Here is a 17,907-nt window from a genome sequence, read left to right as displayed (position 1 = left end):
TCACTTAACTAAATAATTCTCTAACAGATACCTGAAAGTGTTTAAGAAGGAGGATTTTGTGATCAATGGCATTGGGGGACTTTATTTTTGTTACGACTTTGTCCTGGATATGGCCATGAGAATAGTGCAGCTAATTGCTTTATCTTTCAGCCTGGGCAAAGATTTTGGTGAATGCAGTCATGCCTCCAAAATGCTTAGAAATACCTAACCACATCAGGGAAAGTCAATACCGCATTTTGACTGAGAACAAATACAATGGATTAAAGGTCTCGCATCGAAGGGGAAAATGCTCTAATCTCTTTGATAATTAAAAACAGGGCAGGGTGGGGAATGCACCTATGACTGAGAAGCTGCAGAATACTTCTGTAAGCGTTACGATCATCCCTTTGTCTGGTGGGAGATCTCGCTTTTCTACTTCAGCTGCGGAATTCTGCTTCTCTTGGAAGTAAACTTTGATTTGAGTTTGGGGATGGCTTCCAGGAAAAAGTGCAGCAGTATGCAGCTTGAAAAAATGAGTCACCTGAATATTGACTGGTGTTTCTCCTTCTCCCTCCTGTGCTCAGTTGTCACAAACACCTTATCAGTTGTGTGGACTGCAATTGGAAGAACACAATCAACTTGAGAGCAGCTGTTTCCCTTTTGGGGTGGAGCCTGTAACCCATTCAACCTGAATTTATGCATCTTCCTTTTCAGTTGTGCAGTGAACTCCAGTTTTAGCCTCGCTCACTGTCTTGGAGAGAGAATTGAATCTTATATTAAGATTTGTTGGCAAGTTGCATGTCAGCAAAAAGCTGTTGGATTATACCAGTGTCACTGTCCTGGTAGGAGTCATCTTTACATCCTTGTGCCCTTCAGAAATTTGTATTTGCATATAATTTACCTTTCTGGTATATACAACATCTTGAATGTGATTGTTACCCTGGCAGCAAGGTTTCTGTAATCACAAACTGATAAGCACTGGTATAAAGAACAAAAAAAACCCCAACCCTTTCTCTGTTATTTGCCACAAATACATTTGTTCTTTGAATAAAAAAATCAAGCTGTAAATCCATCCCAATGCTGGAGTGGAATCTATGAATTGGAGTAAGAGGACTAGGGACATCTCAGGTTTTGTGACTTCATTTCTGGAAAAAATTGTTTGTGCTTCATGTTAAGACTCTCCTCTTCCCGTTCGTGCCCTGTGTATTGAAGGTGATCTGTATACTAGCTAGCTCCTTTAAATGTTCCTCACACTGGAGGCCAGCACCTTCCCCTGCTGCCAGTCTGATAGACATATTTTTTCCTTTTCTTCTCCATTTGCAAATAGCTCAAAGCATCCAGTGTTGCAGTCTCCACATGGACTTGATTATTCGGAAACTTAATTTGAGTCTTACACGTGTAAGTCAATTCAAAACTGAAAGAAAGATGGAAAGTATCTGTGCTTCAACAGCGCTGTCTTGTTTGAGTTTCTTACGGCACTGGTTCTTGTAGAGGCTTAATGCCATAAATGAACAAGTCAGCCTTGCATTTTATTCTCTTCTTACTCCCTACTGTCTTCTCTCGCCCTACATCTGCTTTTGACAAATTGTAGGTATAGGTTTCCGAGGAAATTGGGAAAGGGAGTGTATGGATTATAAATTAGAAAAATTTTTCTTGTGGGAAAGCAGATGTAGCAAATGATGGTTTAAGGGGCTATGTAAAAAATATGTTATAGCTGGCTGGCACTCTCCATAATCTAATTTCTGGACTGATATAAAGAAGTGTGCGTTCCATTTCTTGTATTTAATAGGAAAGTAATTGGATTTTTTTTTTCTTTAATAGTAGGTTTGGGTATTTTACTTCCAGGATCCTACATCTCACTTATTGCCAGAAGTGTTCTGTTCTATTTTCTAAATCCCTGGTAGTAATTCTCAGTTTAAATTTAGTCTCATTGTAAACTAAGGTTGTTCTGGCAAATAAGACCATAGGCATTTATTGCTCTTGTGAGAAGTAGCTGTAGTGTGTGACTGCTGTAATTAATTGATGTATTTATGGCTTAGAATTCTGTGCATGAAAAATCCAGATGTGTCTGATAGAAGCAAATACATATTTGGAGTGTATGACAGAACTACAAAATCATGTGTCAAACATCTAATAAAGTGGAGACTCTTTCGTTAATGTAAATATAAGCATATCTTAGCTTAAGAGGCACAACTGTCACAACACTCCAGCTTTCCGTTTTTTAAAGATTGCAGTCAGGAATGAACTTGCTATATAAACTAGTAAATCACTAGGCTAATTCATGACCAAGAGGGATATCTCAGTTGCAGGATGCCGCAACGTGTCTTAAAGGAAAGTGCTTCAGCTGAACCTTCAAACACTGCCTCAAACTTACTGCAAGCTGAAAGAGAGCAAATGTGTTGTTACAGCACATTCCCGAGTTGTAAAGTCAAGTTATGGTGGACCACTGCATTGTGCAGTCTTTGGGATGTCAGGAAAACTGCTTGATCCTGCAAACAAGACAAGGATGTTACTGCAAAGAAATCCTGTAACGGTGAAGTCCAAAATTTGGCAACTTTTTTTTTTTTCCCTCCAAGTCAGTACCCACGTTGAATTGATCAGCAGAACGTTGTATGCTAGAATTGTTTCAAATCTTACAGCCAAGGTAGAAAGTAGGGAGTTTTTGTGGAGAAGAGGAAACGATTTTATTTCAGACTTGAAAAGCCTTGAAGAAATACCCCAAATAGCCCGTATTTCAGGAACTTGGGAACTAGCAAGTGAAGAGGAGAGATGTTGAATTTTTGCCTGCTGGCTCTTCCTAGATCGATTAGGGATGCAGCTTTTGTTGGTTTTAGCTTACAGTACATGGCTAATGTTTTTGTATCTATCCCACTGTCTTTTAAACTTCCAAAGGAAGGGAGAGTGTTTTGTTTCCTCTTAGTCTCCCCCATCTCAGAAAGCAGGTGATAGGAGCATGGAAGTAGAACAGCTTCGTGGATCTCCCCCTCCAAACTATATTAGGGTGGTAAGGAATTTTAACGTCTGCTTTGCTTTTCAGTTCTTTCCCAGGCAGCAGCATGTAACTCACCTGATGTTGGACAATTGTACAGCAGCTCTCAGGGCCCCAAGCAACAGCAGTAAATCCGTCACACTTAACGTTCGTATTACTCTGCTGCTGGCTGACAATGGCTGCGAGCTGCCGCAGAGACACCAGAACGGCCTGCAGACACAGGATGACGACACTGTTGGCTAAGCTATCTCTTTAAAAAGGCTTGAGTTTCGGCCGTAACTGGCTTGGCTTTCCTGACTGCCGAAGGAAATTTGGTAGCAGGCCAGCGGCCTCGTGAAGCCCTGAATTAGCCCTTAAATTAGCACTTCCATAGCACTTTTTAATAATAAATAATAAAAAACTTTCTTGAACAATCTAGGAAGTATCCTGCGGTGGCTGATAGCACATAGATTATGCCATCAGTTGGCTCATCGTTGTCAATTACTAAATTAAGCCGGCTTGTACTCAAAGCACAAATTGTGCTAACTTTAAGCTGTAGTGTTGGACTTGCATTCATACTAGAAATGGAAACAATATGCGGTGAATTAGTGTTGAAGCTTCTCTCCATTCATTATATATAAACTTTAATCCAGATTTATGGCCTCAACTTGCTGATCTCCATTCATTGGTGCAATCATAATTGCTTCCACAAAAGTCTGTCTTGTGCATGCAGAAATTATGGACAAAATTTCCCTGCTGATGTTCTATTGTATTCCCGTTGTTGGATGACCAAAGATTTCCGTGTGGGTGCAGTGGGGGCTTTTTTGGCTGTAGAAAGGAGATTTCTGTTGATAGTTGCTGCTTTTGTGACATGAAGTCCCTAAAATTTTCATCTTGGAAGGCTTAACTTTGGACGTGGTCATGATCTTACTGTTACCACTTTAAAGTTCTCGGAACGACAGTGAACATACTGGGATTGCAAGAAAGAAAACTTACTGATATTGGTTGGCTCAATGTAAATGGGCACTATTTGGCATCAAGGCAGCCAAGTTTAACTGTAGGGTTGTTTCATATTGCAAGAAATGCCTGGATGATGTTTGGCTGAAAAAGAAAACCCTTTCTTATTAAAAACAGACTTTATTGCTGAATTATTCTGTATAGCAGTCTTTATAGGTTGGGAATTTACCTTTAGGTGTAGATTCACCAAATAGCTTGAGAAGTTAGTCTGAGTAGATGGTTGTTCCTTATACTCGGGCACGGGCAGAAGAACTTGAAGCTGTTATAAAATTTGTAGGCTGTTAGCTGAGTATCGCTGTGAGGAACTCGCATGGCAAATGACCCTTCTAACAATTTCTCCGTTTCATAAATACATTGTCAAAGAGTAAAACACTCTTCAGCAGTCAGATTTTGCTACCTGCGTGGTGTGATGTGAAGACTTGTAGAATTTCTTTCTTAATCCCCTAGCAGACTAAATCAAGAAAGTTCTTCCAGTATAAAATTAGATGAAGGTGAGAGAAAGAGAAAAGGAAATGTCACTCTGTCATTACTCTTTACCTGTAAGTTTTAGCTTTGGGTAAGGCTTTCTTATGTCTGGAAAGAAAACGTTCCACCGTTTTGGAAAGGGACAGGCTGGAAACTGTTGAAGTAGGAAACTTAGACCCTGCTGTACGATGTGACAGTAGAGATCTAAATGACATTCAGGATGGTCAGCAAACCTTGGCTTTGACCTGCGTAACCATATGTTACTTAGCCAACAGCCTCAAGATGTATTTGGCAAGGTAGGGGAGGTATAAGTAGTAATTCCCACTAGGAAATAAGTGTTTCCAGGAGGTCTCAGTACTCCATTAGGGATGTCGTAGCCCTTTTTCCACCCCCAGAAGTCTTTTGCAGCCAGCAGAGCCATGCTGCTTGATGTATGATTTAGATGGGCTACAGCTACCCCCAAAAAGCTCCTAGGCTGTGTGTGCCATGAGCAGCCCGAGGAGCTCTAAAGAAACCGAAGGGATCACTTAGTATAATTTCAAACAAAAATCTATTACAGAGAGTGTCATTTAGGAGAAGCGATAGTGTGAAGGAACTAAAGGTGTCTGATGACTTAAATGTATTCACTTAGAGTTATAACATCTTTAAAGTCCTAAATCCCAATGACCTTGTTTAATATTACTAGCACGGCCTGTTCCCTGTTGTATAATCTCCTCTCCGTGTATTTGTTTGCTGGGCTAGGTGGTTTAGGCACTGTCCTCACACTGAATAAACAAATACGTAATGCGTGCTGTTGGGTTGGGATGGGATGCTGAGGGGAGATGGGGTGAGGAGGAGGAGTAATGCTTTGTGGTTACTCATACTTGAAGCGTGTAACCTGGTTACCTTGGTCTAGCCGCATACAGACCATTAAAAACAGTTAGCCAAAAACTTTCAATAGTAATGCCTCAATTGCTTATAACTCTAGAAGAGATTAGAGAATGTAAAAGGCAGGAGCTGAGTAGCCTCTTCTATGTGCCATAGTGCTTTGGTCCGTGGCTCACAGCAAATTCACAGCCTTGCTTTGGTAAAATTAAGCATTCCTGTGAAGAGGCAGAGATTTTTTTCATTTTGGTGAAATGGAGATGATCATTAAAACATGCGTTGAAGCAGGCTTGGTCTTTTTGTTATGTTTGCCTGGGAAAGCACTAATGTCATACAGTAGGTTATCTGACCACGTTTTTGCTGTTCCAACTAGACCTTAGTTGAGTTGGGTGTTCCTTCAGGCAGCCTTGCTGCTGGGGTAATACCCTTAAAAATGGAGAAGCCCTTAGTAGCGAAACTATGAATGGTAAAAGTAAGCCTGGGTTTGCATGCCTTAAAAGACATAGTCCATGACTGCAGACCAACTCTAATTTTTTCTAATAAGTTAATTTCCACTCCATGTTAATTCTAAGAAAGATGTTAATGCCTCTCTCAGACCTGTTTTCGCCATTGCTTTCCTCTGCCTGATTTTTTTCCCAATAAATATGGCAAATAATCAGTTTTCCCTCTTCACCCTGAAGCCAGGACTAATGATCAGAAACACATCATCATCACCATCTTTTTCATGCTTCAAATGTGATTCAGTTAAGAAACCCATGTTTTTGTTACAGAAGGGCCCATAGCATATTTGGAGATACTAAAGGGTGGTTTGTGCTCTTGGCCTGGGCAGCTGCGTGTTATATAAAGGATACTTGCGCTTTTTTAAAGCTGCCTTATGTTAACAATGCTCACAGTAACTATCATGTGTGTATCTGTCTTGATGTTAAGTGTTATAACTTAATTGTTATGTGAGATCCCTGTAATTACCTGCTCTTTCGCCTACAGCTTTGCCTTATCGGCATCTATTGAATTTAACAAATGAAGAGGACATTTGATAGTTGATCGAATTTAGAGACTTGCTGGTTTGCTTTGGATACTCACTTATAAACTGTGCAAGTTATGATTCCTCTCCTAATGTTTCAGTTCGAAATAGAAGCTGACAATCTGAATTCATATTATCTCTGCTGGTTTTGAGACGGCTGGTGCATTCGTCATTAGGACACGTGTGGGGAACCTTCAGTACAGCTGTAACTTCTCTTCTCCTTGCAGGCTTCACAGAGCCCAGTGTGCAATTAAACAGACTCAGGTAACCGTTCAGAAAATAGGAAGGGAGATTGAAGAAAAGCTGAGATGTACATCTACAAGCAACGAACTGGTAAGTTTGATTATTTAAAACCTTTATTCTACAGGCTTGCTGAAGCATCTGGCTGATGTCTTGACCATATGCTTGTTTTCTTTTATCACTTGAACTTCAAATCTTTATTTAAGCCTGTCACTTCAAATGGGAACTCATCTCAGAAGTGTAATGTAATGGGTTTTAGATTTGTGTGTGTTACTCAGGTGGATTGGTAGATTGCTTATCCTATCTTTCCCTTTATTTTGTATAATTACTTTTATGCTATAAAAGCACAAACCATTGCACAGTGCATGAAAGAGATTTATCAGGAAAAACAAACTTTTAATGATTTAGATAAATCTTGACAGGAACCTCTGGTGGATTTAGAGTGGGGTGAGTCTACTAGCTGTATCTTCTTGCACCCTGCTCCGTTTTGGTGAATAGAATTCATGCAAAAGCTGTCACTCAAGTGACACATTAATTTTAAGCAGGAATTGTATTAGATTGTGCAGCAGCTTTTGACAGTTTGTTTTGCCTGTCCTCTTCCCCTCTCCAAAAAAGTGTACTGGCACTAGTCTCTACTTTCTGCCCAGAAAGGCTGAGCTCAGTTCAAAGCAGTGAGTTGACAGAACAAGAGTGGCTTGTGGTGACTTCATTATATTGGTAGTCACTGGCACGTGTCTGGTGCCTTGTATAGGAAAGGGCAAACTTGTGATGTGAAGTTACTTTATTACTTTAAGGTAGGTTCTGGGTTGAGAGTACTCAGCTAACTTCCAAAAGTGTCAAACTGGTTTGAGGGTTTGACAAAATGGAAAAATGGGAGTTTGTTTACCCGCTCTAATTACAGGGTCGCACTGTAGACAAAGAAGCAAAGTCGTCAGCTCCCTTAAGGGGCAATATAACATCTCCTGTGAGTGACTCCAACCCAGAGCGTCTTTGCCTTCTGCTGGTATCTTGGCTGTTAAAAGGTTTTTGACCATCTTTTTTTCAGTTATGGTTATCCTTGTCCCTCCATGCAAAGGCTTTTCCTTTATAAATGTGTGTGAGCAAAACTATGTGAAGAACACTAAAACCAAAAATGACAATGACAGTATACGTGATGCAACTTCTTAGCAACCATGGTCTATGGTATAAGGAAATTATTACTGTCGTGGTTTAATTTCAGTCGGCAACTAAGCACCACGCAGCCGCTCGCTCACTCCCCGCCACCCGGTGGGATGGGGGAGAGAATTGGAAGAGCACAAGTGAGAAAAACTCGTGGGTTGAGATAAAAACAGTTTAATAATTGAAATAAAATGATGATAATAATAATATGATAATAATAATAATACACAAAGCAAGTGATGCACAGTACAATTGCTCACCACCCGCCGACCGATGCCCAGCCAGTCCCCGAGCAGCGGCCCCCCCCCGGCCAGCTTTCCCCAGTTTATGTACTGAGCATGACGTCCCATGGTATGGAATGTCCCTTTGGCCAGTTTGGCTGTGCCCCCTCCCAGCTTCTTGTGCCCCTCCAGCCTTCTCAGTCGGTAGAACATGGGAAGCTGAAAAGTCCTTGGCTAGTGTAAGCATTACCTAGCAACAACTAAACCATCGGTGCGTTATCAACTTTGTTCTCATCCTAAATCCAAAACACTGTACCAGCTACTAGAAAGGAAATTAACTCTATCCCTGCCGAAACCAGGACAATTACCTATTTTTCTTTTTCTTTGTTTAATAGTGGAAACTCTTGTTGGGCTTCCATTCCCCTTTATAAGTGTGTGAACTATAGTTTCATTCCTTAATACTGAGTCATGTTTCCTGCTGGAGTCTTGAACCAGAAGGCTGAGCAGACACGTGTAATTGAAGCAAATATGAAGTGGAGGGAAGAGTTCAGCAAGAGCTGACTTTTTTTCAGGCGGCTAGTGTGGAAGTAGCGTTATCTCCATTAACTGCTTGAAAAAGTGAAAGCTGGCTGAGATATACAAAGTGACGGTATCTGGTAGTACTCACACAAGACTTGCTCACAAGTATGCCTGACTACCCCTTCAGGTTTTGAACTCTATCGGGGGTATGACTGGACTGAAGGGGTGCAACTTCTCTTTTCCATTTTGAGTCTCTCTTCAGTTATTCTCAGCAAGTATCTATTAAACATGGTAGATGCTCCTTCTTTAAAACATAACCCCCCCCCCCCCACTTATAATAGAAACTTCTGCTTCAGTACGCGCATGGCAGCACAATTTCTTAGTGGAGACAGTCCATCAAAGGAAAAAACAGATTCTTTTCAAACACAGGAATAGATTCAGAGTAGGTACAGGACAGATCCTAAAACTTTTAAAGAAGGGATCCTTCAAATATAATTGTGTGTAATGATGTAATCTGCTCCCCGCTATGTGTTCTTTCCTTTTGTATCCTTTTTTTTTTTCTCATCACCCTGAAGCTGGGAATTGGATTTAATAGTGCAGCTCACACCTTTCCAACCTTTTTCCAGCCACCTGCCTCAATGTAGTATAGACTCCTCATTGCTCATCTTCCCTCTTGTTGCCGAACCCTTTGCCAGGGAATGAATGCTCGTCGTGCTGCTAGCGCTCTGCTATTAGTCTCTATGTACTTGTCCTGCAGAAGCTTCCTCCCACCTCTTCTTCCTCTCAATTTCTGCCCTGGGCCAGGTTGCATCACTGAGCACAGGAGAGGAGATGCGTCCCACAGGAGGAACAAGCACTGTGGGACACAGCTGAGCTTCTCTCCTTCCAAAGCAGCAAAATGATTAGGGTCTCTGGTAATCTATTGCCTGTCATAATCTATGAGCTCAGCTGTTAGGACAAGACTGATGTCTGCCAGACCTTTTCCCTTCCCTCCTATCACCCCTTTTATGGAACTGCTTGTGTGCAGAACAACTTTTAACTTTTTTTTTTCTAAATCTATTTTTCTTCCAATAGAAAAAGGAGAGTGAATGTTTACAGTTGAAGATCCTGGTGCTACGTAATGAACTGGAGAGGCAGAAGAAGGCCCTTGGTCAAGAAGTAGCCTTGTTGCATAAGGAGAAGAATACTTTGCATGACAGAGGTAAGTGTAGAATCGTTACTACTTCTATTGCAGATATTCATAATCTGCTGATCAGAAGAGTAGTTGACCAAAATGAAGGTGGCGTTTTGGTTTTTGGTCTGGCTCTATTAATGTTTGTGCTTTTCTTTATCTGAAGTTTGCAGCCAGATATAATCTCTTCACCATCTGTGTTATACTGAATTCTGGACAGCAGTTTCTGGTATCCTGTCTCTAAATAACTTCTTACTGTGACACCTCTCTAAAGCAACCTTAAATCTGTGCTTAATTAAAATTTTATGAGAAAATCGGAAGAGCTGCGCTGTAATGCAGTAAACAGTGCCTTGATGCAGGCACGTTATAATGTCATAAGGGATGTTGTTGTACCTGTGATGAGGATCTCATTTTAAGTGTTAGAAGACAAAAATCCCTCTTACTAGCTTATTACATAAGTGAAAGGTGAAATGCTCAGTCTTCTTGGTATTTTGTTTTACTGGGAAAGTGTCCTATAGTAAAATCCTCTATCACTGTCTCTCTGGAGCTCACCAGAGGCCGAGCTACACAGATGTTTGATCTTGTTGCTGGACTTTTTTCTTTTTTTTTTTTTTAATACTTAGTTGAGTCTAAAATTATTAGTCACTACTAAAAATGAGGGTTTGGCCTTTTACTTAATTCTGGTTATGCAAATATTGAGATGCTTTAACTGAATTACTGTGGACGTGAGGGGAACAGGTGTTAAAGGAGAATTGAGGTTTTGTTGGTTGTATTTGGCTGGTGAATGGTGTATAGTGCATGAAGACACGTGTTCCTCCTGCGCTGTCATTCCCCAGTTTGGCAGCATAACATGGAAAATGGGCATCTTGGGAGTAAGTGGAGGATTACTGCCGGCATTTGTGTCAGTATCTACTTTTAAAGCTTCAGATAACTAAGAAAATCTTTGATACTAATTTTTTTCCCCCGATTCCTCATGTTGTTTAGAAAATGCATTTGAGACTGAATACCAGAAACTTCAAGAGCATAACGAATCCCTGCATGAATTAAGAAAGGAATGCACTGCGAAGAGGTAAAAGGACCTATGCTCTTTCTGCAGTTGGAAAGGAAATACAGGCTTGAGAGTAGGCCATTTGAAGTGGGAGGACTCCTGGCACCAAATTCTTCCTAAAGTAGCCCCAAAACTTCTGTTGAGACATCTCTGCTATGATTTGTAGATATCTAAAGTGATAATTAACAGTGGCAAGTCTAGAAGAGAAGAAAACAGATGCTTGGTTGCATGTGTAGACTATGATAGGACTTTTAGCTCTGCTTTAGAGTAACACAGCTTTGTAATACTCAATTGTCATAGTCAAAATATGCTGATAACATGAGGTACAACTGAAAACGAAAAGTTAGCTTTGTCTTCTGTATTTTTTTTTTTGTGGAATTACCTAGCTTTTTGGGGGAGGGGAGGTGATACTTGGGAAGATGCAGAAAAGATACAAGGGCTTGATACCTTTACTTAAAGCTTTTGAAGATACTGATGGTTTTGGGATCTCTTTCCCCAAAGAGAACTGTTTTTGAAGACAAATGCCCAGCAGACTATTCGATGCAAGCAATTGCTGTCGGAGCTATCCTATATCTACCCTATTGATCTGGTATGTGTTTAACGTTCTGAAAATCTGCTTGATTTGAAACGAACTTCCTGTTTATTACACTGCGAGCAGTGTAATAACAAATATCTTGTTTTATTTGTGATGAAACTTGCTCTTCATTCATGCTGTTTTTTCCAGCTTTTTCTTGGATTTGGTCCTTAGATTGCAAACCTCATGGGGAGAGGATTTATGCCAGCATCTCTCAAATAGTCTCCACTATAAAAGTAGAATAGCTGTAGCTGTAATTTAATGGATACTTTCCATTTTGTTTACAATTATATAAAGTAACCCTGACAGTAGGCTAGCTGAACTTTAATGGAGTGCACATAAACAGATGTCAAAATATTGAGCTCCAAAACCTTTTATATAATGAATTAAGATGAAGCTCTTCCTTCTTTAAAAAAAGTTGCGTTTATTTCTGAATTATATGACGTGTGGACTAAAACAAGTCAAAGTCACTCTGGGTTTCATTGGATATTTAGTTTTTTCTTTACAAAAATGCTTTGTTGTCATCAGATTTTGTGCAGGTTTCTGTTTTCTGGATGTTATTGTTCCCTTCTCACTTTCCATTGTTGATTTTAAACTTGCAGAATGATCAAAAGGATTACTTTGTTTGTGGAGTCAAGCTTCCTAATTCTGAAGACTTTCAAGGTAGCTGGATATTCTTAATTTAGTTGTTACAGTTGACACTGCTTCTAAACTTCATAAAATTAAGTAAACTGATAGCAATGGCTTAGGATCCACATTTCTGACTGGAAAGGTCTAGACTAGAAGAAAACTTACGCATTATTTATTTATTCCTACTTCCTAGCTAGCACAAAGGAAGTTACTCTTGATTCTTAGAAAAGTACCTCTGTATTCTAAAACTCGATACTGAAATGCTGCAACAGGTTACCCAGAGAGGCTGTGGAGTCTCCATCCTTGGGGATGCTCAAAACCCAACTGGGCACAGTCCTGGGCGACCTGCTGTAGCTGACCCTGCTCTGAGCAGGGAGCTAGGACTACGCGATTTCCAGAGATGCCTTCCAAATGCAGTGATTCTGCAAAATATTCTGGAAAATATTTTGTCTGACCTAAAATTCCATTGCGGCTACTTTCAGTCCATAAATCATGATGGGGCAACATGCATGAATCCCCATTCAGTTTGCTGTAGTTGCTGGCGAACTTAGCAAATAAATATCTTGCATAAGTAAGACTTTAAAGCTGCCTGACAGTATGGAGTATTTTACAAGTCAGCTTCTACTTTGACTGTCTACAGTCATCCTATTGCAGAAGCAAATATATAATATGCCTGTCTGTATAACAGTCGTGCAGATAACTGCATGCATTCATCTACAAATGTTTGACATGAATTGGAACTTCATTAAAATCCCCTCGAGAACTTCTTGCTCCCAGTGCTTGCTCACTCTGCAAGGCATGTGGTTTCTTGGGGAAAAACCTCAATCAGTTGTCTAACTCTTTAAAGCTACCCCATAGGTATTAATTTGTGCTAACAACATGTATATTGGATGATAGAATAATGGAGGAATAAACTTTAAAACAAACTAATTTGTCAGTATGACAAAAATCAGTCTATTGCTTTGTTTTCCTGATTGCACTAAATGTGGTAATGAACTCGGTTTGGTAATTCTTGAGAAATCAATGGCATGCATCTCTTGGCCCATTTTCAGTTTACTGGTATTAAATCCTTATAAAAAAAATTCTTTATCAAAGTCTCTATAAATATTGTATTACGAGGAAGAACTATTAAGCATTAAACTCAGTGAAATATGCAGTTAAGTGAAAACCAGCTGTCGGACATGTATCTTATCTACTAAGAGTCTGAAATAATAATATTTAAAAAAAAATCAGGCATCTGAAGGATCAAAAAAATTTTATTCCCTAAAAAGCCAGTTTTGCTGCAAATGTTGAACACTTTTTACAAAATCCATTTTGAAAGGGGTGTAACTTTTAAATCCATATACCGTGTTGTGTTCTAGTAGAGCTCAGTATGATTTCATAGTTGTCTTTGAACATCATTATAAGCTTTCTTAGAAGGTCCTCTGTTCAGCTGATTTCACGGGACTCCCTTGTGCCTCAGAAGGGATGACTGTCATGTTGTTTGTATTGGTGTGTTCACTTACAAAGAAGAAAAATAGAGAAAACAGAAAGGAACAAGCCCTTATGTGGCTAAAGGACGTAATTTGAATCACAAGACCTGTGTGTATTCCGGGGAGGTGGAGCTTTAAGGTTGAAACCTTAAATGTCAAATTGAAAATGATACTTTAAAACAACGGGTTAATCTAAGTTCTTCCAGTTATTGGCAGAGAACAGAGTTCATACCCCGGGGTCGGTGTATCTCCAACTGATCTCGCTAATGAATAAAGTTACGGAGGAATGCGGCTTTTCCCTGACCCCGGTCATACATGTCAGCCTCATCTAGAGAGATGCAGAAAGTTTAAGACTTGAATTTTGTCTTGGGAATTTTGCTTCACTTTTCCATCTCTTCTTTACCCTCCCCCACCCAGCCAAATGTTGAGAAGAGTTAACTTTTAGCTTTGAAAGTGTAAAATTGGAAGGAGAACAAGCCATCACCCATTTTACATTGCCCTTTAATGAAAGAGGCAAATAGTGAACGGCAAACAATCGTAAAGCAGTCTAAATTTGTTTCAGACTTGCATCTATTCTGAAGTTATAACTTCTGGTAGCTTCATTAGTTGTGTCATTCCCTAAGCAATAAGGATGAACTTGTGCTGAGCCTGCAGTGAGATCCAATCGATGAAATAATGGAATCTTTTTGTTGTTGACAGCAAAAGATGACGGAAGCATTGCTGTTGCCCTGGGCTACACCGCTCACTTGGTTTCAATGATATCCTACTTCTTACAAGTGCCACTCAGGTATCCTATAATTCACAAGGGCTCCCGGTCTACAATCAAAGATAATATCAATGACAAACTGACGGAGAAAGAGCGAGAGTAAGTATGTCGTAAATATGCTTATGTACTTTCTTCAAAGCAACAGAAGAAACCTTGAACGGTTTTGAGTAGTCTGAAGTGACAGAGAGTTTGAAGTTATTTGTTACTCCTTTCAGTAGCCATGGGACAGTTGTTTGAGTTTCTCATGTTGGAATTCTGTGATCTAACAGAGTAGCTAGTCCAGCTTTGTCATTCTAGGCCTGTTGGCAGGCACATACCATTGATTAGGCTTCTAATAATGATAGAAAAATTTAAATAGTGTGTCTTCTAGGTAAGTTTCGGCTGCTGATTGGGAAAACTTGCCTTTCGTGTTTTGCTGCTGGCTCTGGGAATAGACTGCAGATAGCAAGTGTACCTTCACTGAAGAGTTACTGCCAGTGTTGTAGGTAGTGGTTGATGAATGTGACAAAATAAATAGCTTGCTTTAACGCAGAGGATTTTAACCAATTGAGAGAGCGCTGTAAACTTACTGTGAATCAAGTTAATATTCAATGAAGAGTTTTTCATCTGTTCTGTAATCATTGTCTTTCAACATGCAGCTACACTTTTGTTGTGTTATTAGGAAACTATCGTGCTGTCCTTAAATCTACTTTCTGAATGCCTTCGCCTGCATTTTGGCGCTTTGCCTGTTTTCCCGCTGTCTTTGCACCTGCGTGCTCTAATATGAAAATGGTGGCAATTACTGGTTAAGCTTCACTTTGTAGCCTGCAACCACAGAACTCAAAGGAATGCGACACTGACCAGCTGTGGGAGGCCAGCCGCTCTGCTCTGATCCTGCGCGTGTATGGGTGGCTGCAAAGTCAGGCTTGCAGCACCAGTAACTTTGTTTGTCCAAATGCAGGGTTTGAAAAGAGAGCAAAGAAAATGGCAAAGAGGAGAAATGTATTTGTGGAAAGTAGCTGTCTCTATTGACAGGAAGCCTGTAAAAAAAAAAACAAAAAAAACCCAAAAAACTCTTCTCTTTGGAAGTATGCAATCAAAGTATTATAACATTTTAACACTAATTCCTAATAGTCCAAATCAAGGTGGAAGGGTCTTATTGTGCATAGCTGATGATATTGGGATGCTTGGAAGTGTCTGATTTCTCTTTGAAGCTCAGTGACTTTTGGCAGGACAGCAGAGGTAACTTGCCTTAAGAGTTAAGACCTCACTGAGGTCTTCCTGTTTTGCCGCAATAAAATATGACTGTACAATTATGTCTTGCAAATTATCTTTGATACCATTTTAATAATTTGTCCAAACAGTTCCTGGGTAACTTCATAGAACATTAATCTGTTTTGCTTCAGTTTAGTTCTCCAAGTATATGATCATACTCCTTCCTGTACATCACTTTCAGAAGGGTAGCAAACTAGAACACTTATATCTGGAAAACAAATTTCTGAGGAGCAGAGCTGCCTGTGTGTGGGTGTATAAAGATTAAACCAATTTCCTGTTGTCTGAGACAGATTGGAAGGTTTAGTCCTTCAGGCTGTAGCCTTCCAAACCCTCATGACTTAATCCTTTCTTTCACAATAGATTTCTGAAAAGGAGAAAGTTTAGCTAAGTGTATGAATCCCTGTTGGGCCATTTACCTGTGTTCTGCAAGATCTTTGCAGGATTAGCTCCTGCCTGAGATCTTCTCTTCCCGGCTATTGGAGAGTCAATCCTACCGACTCTCAAAGGACTTCAGTTGCTATAGAAAACCTCAAATGTCTTAACTTGCAGTTTTCTTTCTAAACTAATAGCTCATGTTTCTCACCTGGTCCTAACTGAATTGAACATAGCAATTAACATGCATTATTAAATTTCTTTATTTCAGTCACCTGTCCTTTAGCAGCTTTTCAAACTCCAACATAAACTGTTGAGTAATTACAGTGAGGTTTCCTCTATACTCAGTCTTTACTATAACACATAGCATCATGATTATTGACTAGGTTAAACATTTTACTTGGCTTCATACTTTTTTTTTTTTGACTGCAGGGTTGCCCTGCAGAGAAGATTCATATTAAGAGCTTCTAAAAATCGTGCATTGGGGGAATAGCTGATGTTTTCACTCGAGAGCAATTTCATAAGTACATGTGTTTGTTTTTTAGTGTTATACTGTATAAATGTGTTACTTCACTTTCAAGTTTCTTTACCAGCTTTTTAAAGCCTTTATAGTAAGCTGGTTAAATATTTTGAGCGCTTTCAGAATGTAAGTTACGTTTGGGAAATACTTTATCTGCTTCAGATTTGTTTACTTGGATCATCCAGGTCACCTAAATCTCAAGGTTCTTGTAGAAGTATTCAATTTTGTCTGCTGCAATTACTGTTATATTGGAACTTAAGAACGTACAAAAGAAGTAGGAGGCTGTGGTGAGAACTTAGCACTTGTCTGGTCGCAATACTGACGGTAGAATGAGGTATAGAATACCTGCCAGTAGCATACAATATATGGTCAGCTTTGTAATTGTAGAGATGTTCGTGTTTACAATCTATTCAATAACTGTTCCCTTCTTGTACTGCATAAAATAGTTTTGGTACTACTAAAAGGCTGTAAGTTTTCTCCCAGAAATCTACTTTTATGACTTTCTGAACCACCAAGTTAAGGCAAGAATACGGTTTTCACTAAATATCTCATTCATGCACTTCTTCAGTGGTCCCTTTCAACATCTTCAGAGTGCATCGAATAGGTAGGAAGAGAGAGTACCATTCCTCAAAAGTTCTGGAGTCTGAAAGATTTCAAAGCAAATGATGGATATATAACTCCCAAATTTAAGCTACTTGGGACAGCAGCACGTTCCTCTCTCCAGTGACAAACATGTTTGCTGAATAAACCACCTAAATTCTTTGGCACTGTTCTCGCGGAGCTGAAGCCTAGCACTTCATCGTGTTCTCATAAACATAGTAAATCATTTAATCTCAGCATTCTTATGATATGTTCTGACGCTGTCTGTCAAGCCCTGCATTTAATGCTTCTGTTAGCCTGCTCCCAGATTTTTCATGAAGAATAGCTTCCAGTTTAGAGCAAAATAAGGATTGTTATGTCTGGAATGAGACACTTTGTGAAATCGCCTGGGTTGGTGTTGCTGCTATTGTATTTTTTTTATATAGTCTTCACTTCAGTTCTTTTCTTTCAGTGCCGATACAAGCTAAACATCTCGCAAAGTAAATGCCTGCATTTTGCTGGCTGGAAGCTACTGAATCTTTTGAAACCATACCTGTCTCCTTGTTAGTTTTAGAGTGAGTATAGCAAAGCACACTTATGCCATCTGTTTGGGAGTCTTCTGGCATCTCTGTTGACTCAAAGCTATGCTCAGTTGCTACTTTTTATAATTGAAACTTCATATGACACTTCTACAACCTGCCAGTTGGATATTTAAGAATAGAATACTCGTTTAATCAAATCATAGAATGATAGAATCATGGAATCATTAAGGTTGGAAGAGACCTCTAAGATCATCGAGTCCAACCGTCGACCCAACACCCCCATGTCCACTAAACCATGTCCCTCAGCGCCTCATCTACACGTCTTTTAAATACCTCCAGGGATGGGGACTCCACCACTTCCCTGGGCAGCCTGTTCCAATCTTTAACCACTCTTTCAGTACAGAAATTTTTCCTCATGTCCAATCTAAACCTCCCCTGGCACAACTTGAGGCCATTTCCTCTCGTCCTATCGCTTGTTACTTGGGAGAAGAGACCGACCCCACCTCACTACAACCTCCTTTCAGGTG

At 39.8% G+C, this 17,907-nt stretch overlaps 1 protein-coding gene across 1 annotated transcript in view; it reads left to right on the top strand.

The window, feature by feature from the left end:
* Positions 1-17,907, top strand: part of UVRAG (UV radiation resistance associated) — a 99,765-nt gene that overhangs the window by 35,666 nt on the left and 46,192 nt on the right. The window contains exons 7-12 of the mRNA XM_076328490.1: positions 6,542-6,647; positions 9,527-9,653; positions 10,608-10,692; positions 11,173-11,260; positions 11,848-11,908; positions 14,047-14,212. Of these exons, the coding sequence (XP_076184605.1) occupies positions 6,542-6,647; positions 9,527-9,653; positions 10,608-10,692; positions 11,173-11,260; positions 11,848-11,908; positions 14,047-14,212 (633 nt within the window). The remainder of the gene's footprint in view (positions 1-6,541; positions 6,648-9,526; positions 9,654-10,607; positions 10,693-11,172; positions 11,261-11,847; positions 11,909-14,046; positions 14,213-17,907) is intronic.

Source organism: Aptenodytes patagonicus, chromosome 1, assembly GCF_965638725.1.
Source record: "Aptenodytes patagonicus chromosome 1, bAptPat1.pri.cur, whole genome shotgun sequence".
Taxonomy (NCBI): Eukaryota; Metazoa; Chordata; class Aves; order Sphenisciformes; family Spheniscidae; genus Aptenodytes; species Aptenodytes patagonicus.
Note: the sequence above shows the minus strand (reverse complement) of the source record. Positions and strands in the feature narration are given on the sequence as shown.